Source organism: Rhinopithecus bieti, unplaced genomic scaffold, assembly GCF_001698545.2.
Source record: "Rhinopithecus bieti isolate Rb0 unplaced genomic scaffold, ASM169854v2 scaffold_7681, whole genome shotgun sequence".
In the NCBI taxonomy this organism is placed as follows: Eukaryota; Metazoa; Chordata; class Mammalia; order Primates; family Cercopithecidae; genus Rhinopithecus; species Rhinopithecus bieti.
Genome location: NW_016806571.1, coordinates 6,623,179 through 6,630,228, shown reverse-complemented (window position 1 = coordinate 6,630,228; position 7,050 = coordinate 6,623,179). Strand labels below are relative to the sequence as shown.

Below are 7,050 nucleotides of genomic sequence, written 5' to 3'. Positions count from 1 at the left end.
TTTTTTTTAAATTTTTTCCCTTTTTCCCCTCCCCCCAAAAAAAAAAAAAAAAAAAAAAAAAAAAAGAATCCCTCTCTTTCCTAGTTAGGAGTACAGTACTATAAAGAAGTTTCTTTTTGCCAATGTTAAGAAATGTATCAGCAAAGTAGCACTGTCTCATAACCTAAACAAATTCAAATTCAGTTTCATTATATGGACATGATAAAACATAGTTAATTTTAACAATGTTCCCAAACTGTTATCCTGAAACTTCTCTAGTGTGACCAAGCTTCCTAGTTTTCTTGGGTTTAGCAGAGAAAGTCCTGGAAACCCCTTAGACCCAGTCAAACTGGGTCAGTTAGCTCACCTGAGTCTTTATGTCGTATTTAACTTTAGGTCAAACAAAACTCATGCCATGGGCTATGAAGTTGAATTGCCCAGAATTTACATTTGACATTTGGATTTAAGTAGTCTAGAAGCTAGATAAGTATGAATTTTAATCCGTAAGGAAACAAAACAAAACCCAACATTGAAAAAAAAAAAAAGACTAAGTAAAACAAAACAAATTTGGTTGGAGATGGGAAATTTAATACAAAATAATGATATCCTCTTTGATTAGCATGAAAATGATTAGATGTTTACATTCTAGGTTTTTAGTACTTTATAATTACCACTATTACAATATTTTAAACCTACCAAATAATTTAAAGAAAGCAGTCATATCCTGACGCTGTATAACCAGACAAGGTCCTTTGGGGCTTTTAGATTTGTTGCTATTATGTGTATTTTTTTCAAATGCTTGCCAATTATCTTTAAAAATAGGACGCTTCATAGTAATGGGCTTTTTAGGCTGATGTGATCTATTTGACCCTGATTTTACATAAACAGTGACAGTAGGTGGTGTCTCACAACACATCTGATTGTGCCTCATTTTGGTTTCCCAATATTCCTGTAAAAATAAAACATACAATTATTCATCACACACATTCATTTCATATAAAAACAACTGGATGATACTACCATATGCAGTCATATAAAATGTTACTGAACTTGTCATTAAAATGTTATTTGTGACAGTGACTCCCATTAAAAATTGCTTTTGAAATTCAGTGCTAGGAAAAGCTATGCTTCCTTTGGGTAACAAATAGACATCCTCTTCCCAAATAATAAGATACTGTATGCCATTTTGCTTTGGCTACAGAACTCGAGCAAATTTGAAAGTTAATTATAGAAATGATGCTGACTTCATAATTTATTTGTGGTCTTCTTTTTTCCTGCTAATTTTTTCTATTCTGCTTGAATTGACATAATTTTATTATATGGTTGTTATACGCCACCTCAAATTTTTTATAAACAAGGAAAACTATTTCCAGAACTTATTATCAAGTATTATATTACAAAGCACCCCCCTACACCTACACACACACAAAACCCCATATCTCTTTATTGCTAAATTCCTTGATATATTATAAAATTCACTTATTCAATAAGCATTTATTGGTATTTATTGAAAAGTTGAAAGCAATTCTAGCAAAATGAAGATGAGCTTTGAAGGCCTTTCATAAATTGGTCTAATTTTTGTTTTACTTACTTTTCTGTTTTCCTTTTTTTCTCGTGTATGTGTGTGTGTTTGAGACAGGGTCTTGCTCTGTCACCCAGACAGGAATATGCTGGCATGATTATAGCTCACTGCAGCCTCGACCTCCTGGGCTCAAGTGATCCTCCCACCTTAGCCTCCATTGTAGCTGGGACCACAGGTGTATGCCACCACACCTGGCAAATTTTTTAAATTTTTGTAGAGATGAGGTCTCACTATGTTGCCCAGGCTGGTCTCAAACTGCCGAGCTCAAGCCATCCTCTTGCCTCAGCCTCCCAAAGTGCGGGAATTACAGGCTTGAGCCACCATGACTGACTGGCCTGTTCTAATTTTTAAAGTTGTAAGTGTATGACAAAGCTATTTGAGTGACTGATTATAAGTGTGTATGAATGTATGTTGTTATAATCTAATAAAATCTGAGACAAAGTTAATCTAACAATATTTAATAATATACATAATCATCACCTTCTTTGGTGGTGAATAGTTGACATAATTACACTTAGTATTATTTTTGTGGTCAAATATTTCTAGGGTAATGGGAAATGGAGGTATGAATAGGCAACACAGGAAACTACTCTAGGACCCTACTGAGAACCTCTGAATGCAACCTCACAGTGACTCAGGCAGCCATGCCTCCCTTGGTGTTCAAGGAGTGAGGTATAGATTCCCCTTCCTGACCCTCAGAAATTTCCCTGCTGAAGGAAGGACTGGAAAATAAGATTGGATATAGTAAGGTTAGAGCAGCACTGTCCAAAATATAATGTAAGCCGCATATGTAATTTTGTATTTTTAGAGCCACCTTACAAAACAAAACAGATAAAATAACTTTTAATAATAAAGTTTATGTAACCCATTATGTCCAAAATACCATTTTAACATGTAATCAATATAAAAATCAATGAGATAGTTCACATTCTAAGTCTTTGAAATCTGCTGCGTGTTTTCCTCTTAAAGCATATCTCAATTCTTTTCTTTTGTTGTTACTTTAGATGAATATGCTTACATACAAATCCCAGTTCTGATACTAATTTTCAACAGTAAAATGAAATGCAGTCCTATTTTAAAATGAAGTAATTTGTAAGAGCAAAATATGCTCCTTCAGTTTTTAAAGTAAAAATTAAATTATTCAGTTTCAAGTGTTTAATAGCCACAAGCGGCCAGTGGCTACCACATTAGACAGTACAGGGCTACATTTTGAAGAATTAGGCAGAGGAAATTATACTTATCTAATTGCTCCTCTCATCCCATCTTTCTTCCTAGATCCTAAAGTCCTGCCAAATTGAAGGTAATTATGTACTTGGGGTGCGGGTTATAAACTCCATAGAAAGAGGAAGAGGTGATAAATTGAGTCTTGAGACTTGAGTAAGAATTTTCTGCTCTTTCCTGCCCACCTCATCTGGGAGACAGCTGGAGGCTTCATCTGCATATTTTTTTTAAAGTAAGAGCAGCCTTAAATTCAGATAGAAGAAACTAAACAGTAGTCAGGCTTCTCAAATTCTAGTGTGGACTTATCAGTGGTATAGTACCGTGGCTAAGAATTCTGCTTCAAATTTGAGTGTTGGGGCTAGACTTGGGTGGAATGTACCAGAACACAAAATAACTGTGGCACATATTCCAGAAGATAAGTTTTACTCAATGCTAAGTAACCTAAAATAGTGCTTTTATATTAAAACAACCATGGATATATCATAAAATATAATCCAAATTTTCTATCAATCAAAAAGGTAAAATATGTCCACAGTAGGTGTCTTTACACTATTCCCTTATGTATGTTATGTATGTATTGGGATGTTTCATATACAGTTTCAGAAAACTGAATGAGAAGAAAATGTCTGAAATTCCCCAAGAGGAGCTTCATTGACATTAATAAGCAAACACTGGCAGGAAAGTTGCGTAGAACAAGCTGAAGGAGAGAAGCTATCAATGCTAGTCTTGGTCAATTTCTACCTAGGGGTATCTTTTAATTTTGCTCTTCGTTTAGATATACTAAGAGAATGAGAGTTCTGATAGAGCAAGCAAGAAGAAAAGAACAAAAACCAAATTAAAACATGAGCTGCGGGCGCGGTGGCTCAAGCCTGTAATCCCAGCACTTTGGGAGGCTGAGACGGGCGGATCACGAGGTCAGGAGATTGAGACCATCCTGGCTAACACGGTGAAACTCCGTCTCTGCTAAAAAATACAAAAAAACTAGCTGGGCGAGGTGGCGGGCGCCCGTAGTCCCAGCTACTCGGGAGGCTGAGGCAGGAGAATGGCATAAACCCGTGAGGCGGAGCTTGCAGTGAGCCGAGATCCGGCCACTGCACTCCAGCCTGGGCGACAGAGCGAGACTCTGTCTCAAAAAAAAAAAAAGAGCCATGAGCCATTTTAGGAAGGGCAAGAGATGGGGAAAGAAGGAGAAGTAGGAGAAACTATGCTCATCAGGTAAAATCCTTTAATGATTTTAATTTTACTACTATTATTATTATTTTGAGACAGAGTTTCACTCTTGTTACCCAGGCTGGAGTGCAATAACTCGATCTCGGCTCACTGCCACCTCTGCTTCCTGGGTTCAAGCGATTCTCCAGCCTCAGCCTCCTGAGTAGTTGGGATTACAGGCACCCGCCACCATGCCCCACTAATTTTTGTATTTTTAGTAGAGACGGGATTTCACCATGTTAGCCAGGCTGGTCTCCAACTCCTGACCTGAGGTGATCGGCCCGCCTTGGCCTCCCAAAGCGCTGGGATTACAGGCGTGAGCCACCATGCCTGGCCTCCTTCAATTAATGTTTATATGGGCTCCATGGACATTAAAAAAATCATACCAGAATTCTTACTTGAATAGGATGTCTGGGATTTTTTTCTTCGTTTTTCTTTTTTTGGTAAGTATATCACAAAAATTCTAGAGGCATCTGAAATAACCTCTTCTCTGGGGGGTAATATAAAGGGTGGTGGTTCACAGCCATAAAATGAAACAAGCATAAGTTGTTTGGGTATTCATTTGCCTATACGGAAAACCTAATAGCAATATCCATTGGCAACTCAGGACAGGCAAGTAAGCCTTAACTTCCTTATGAGTGCAGTCACACACAGAGAATATGTGCCAGACACTAATGAATGTGTTATATGCATTATCTCATTTAACTCTCAAAACATCTTTATGTGGTAGGTATTATTTTATCCTATTTTCTAGATGAGAAATTTGAGGCTTAGAGAAGTTAAATTTCCCAAAGGCTCATAATTAGTAAGTGATAAAGCTAGAATTTGAATGCAGAACTGACATCAAAGTCCCATATTCTTTAACCAGTAAATCACTGTTTTAAATATTAAATAAAATCATGTATAAAACACTTGACACATAGCACTCCAGTATTACTTATCGTCACCTTGCCAAGAAAACAAAACCAGCTAACCCCAGCTATAAGGCGATCTCGGCTCACTGCCACCTCTGCCTCCCGGGTTCAAGCGATTCTCCCACCTCAGCCTCCCGAGTAGCTGGGATTACAGGCGCCCACCTCCACGCCTGGCTAATTTTTTAAAAAATTATTTTTTGTAGAAACGGATTTTATCTCAGCTCACTGCAACCTCCGCCTCCCGGGTTCATGCGATTCTCCCGCCTCAGCCTGCCAAGTAGCTGGGACTACAGGTGACGCCACCATGCCCGGCTAATTTTTTTTTTTTTTTTTTTTTTTTTTTTGTAGAGACGGGGTTTTCGCTGCGGGCTGCTCTCGAATCCTGGCCTCAAGGATCCGCCCAACTCGGTATAAGGCTTTTTAAAAGGTTGAGACTAGGGGGCCTCCAGTCCTACCGGATGTCATGTAAGAGAATCTTCGTGAATTCTGAGACATGGGCTAAGGGCCTGGTACTGAGGCACAGCACCTCAGATCTCAAGATTCTGGGGCAGACGATCTTGGGGGCAAAAAGAGGTGTTTAATGGGACATACGGAGGCAGGATTTATTAAAAAAGACCCCTGAATCTCCATTCCTCCCACAATAAAGGCGGCGGGCACACGTGGAGACGGGAGCTCCTGCCCAGGGCCCTCCCTCTGAGCAGGCGGCCGAGCTTCAGGAGCAGCCTCCGGTCTCGGCCCTGCCCGTCCTCCCCCTGGAACCTCCACCCGCTACGCCGCCGGGCGGAGGGCGGCCAACGCCCCAACCTGCGCGGCCACTGCTTCCCCTCGCCAGGCCCCGCAGCCCAGAGCCCGCTGTGGGGAGCGCGTGTGTCGTCGCCGCGAAGGCAGCTGAGGGCGCCCACGGGAGGCGGCGTGAGAACGAGGCTGGAGCACCGCCTTCTCATCTAAGGCGGGCGGTGGGGTCGCCGGCGAGCGAACCCAGGGACCAGGCACACTCGAAACTGGAGACTGGCCTGTGAGGCCCTTCCCGGGGGCGAGCACAGGTACCTGCGGAAGCCCGGGGCTGCGCGGGAGAGGACCGGGCAGCGGCGGTCAAGCCTCGGCCGCAGCGCTCCGGGCCTCAGACGGTTGCTCGCCGGTAGCTCGCCAGCAGCGGTAACCGCTCGAAGGTCTCCCGCCAACCCGGAGCGAGGGAGCGCGAGGCCGGCAGGGGCCAATCAGCGCTCAGAGCAGGCCGAGGGGGCGGTGCCTGCCCGGGAGTGCGCGCCGGCGAACCCCGCCCCTACCCGCCCGAGCCTCGGCCGCGGGCCTCCGTCTTCCGTTATCCCGCTCGCCCGCGCAAAATTCACACAACCCTCCTCATTCGACCTACCCCCGTTGGGCACGTCTCGCAGTCAGGCTTGCGTTGGGGCCGTTTACTTCCCTTCGACTAGACAACCAGGCCCCGCGGGGCTGGGGCTGCGGCGTCCCCTCCCCACCCGGCACACGCGGGCACAGCGCGGTTACCCGGGTTACTCAAAAGGAAGAGGCCGCTTGAACTGAGAAAAGCACAACGTGTGAATGCGGTGGCTTCTGGGGAGAAGGGGCTGTTCTATTGTAACTGTGAATCTGCAGCAGTGATCTTTTTGGCTTTGTCCTAGCCTTTGGCCAACTGGGTGCTTAATACATGCATGTCGAATGAACAAATAAAAAGAAGTCTTCACAGCTTTTTGATCCCCCCATCCTTACGTCTCTAAGGTAAAACCGGCTTTCTTTTTTCTTTTGAGACGGAGTCTCGCTCTGTCGCCCAGGCTGGAGCAGTGGCACGATCTCGGCTCACTGCAACCTCTGCCTCCCGGGTTCAAGCGATTCTCCCGCCTCAGCCTCCTGAGTAGCTGGGGCCACAGGTTCCGCCACGCCCGCCTAATTTTTAAACATTCCTTGTAGAGCAGAGTCCTTCTATGTGGCCCGGGCTGGCCTTGAACTCCTGGACTCAGGGGATCCTCCCACTGGGATTACAGTCCTAAGTCATCACACCCAGTGTAACTTTTTTTTTTGTCTCCATATCACGGCTTTTTTCATATTGCTAGTCTTTCTATACATTTTCAATGACTGCGTAATATTCCAGAGTGGATGGACCATTTAAGTCATTTCAATATTTGGATT

General features: G+C 43.4%; 1 protein-coding gene across 4 annotated transcripts in view; it reads right to left on the bottom strand.

Annotated features, from left to right (window-relative positions):
• Nucleotides 1-6,081, bottom strand: part of SPDYA (speedy/RINGO cell cycle regulator family member A) — a 48,626-nt gene extending 42,545 nt beyond the window's left edge. For 2 of the 4 annotated variants that reach the window (XR_001886537.1, XM_017877020.1), the window contains exons 1-2: nucleotides 5,953-6,079; nucleotides 676-928 (exon numbers count right to left, since the gene is read on the bottom strand). Coding sequence is in view for 1 of the 4 variants with exons in the window: in XM_017877020.1 (XP_017732509.1) it covers nucleotides 676-910 (235 nt within the window). In the remaining 3 variants the exon portion in view is untranslated. The other 2 variants (XR_001886538.1, XR_001886539.1) reach the window with 2 other exon arrangements.
• Nucleotides 6,082-7,050: the final 969 nt, after the last annotated feature.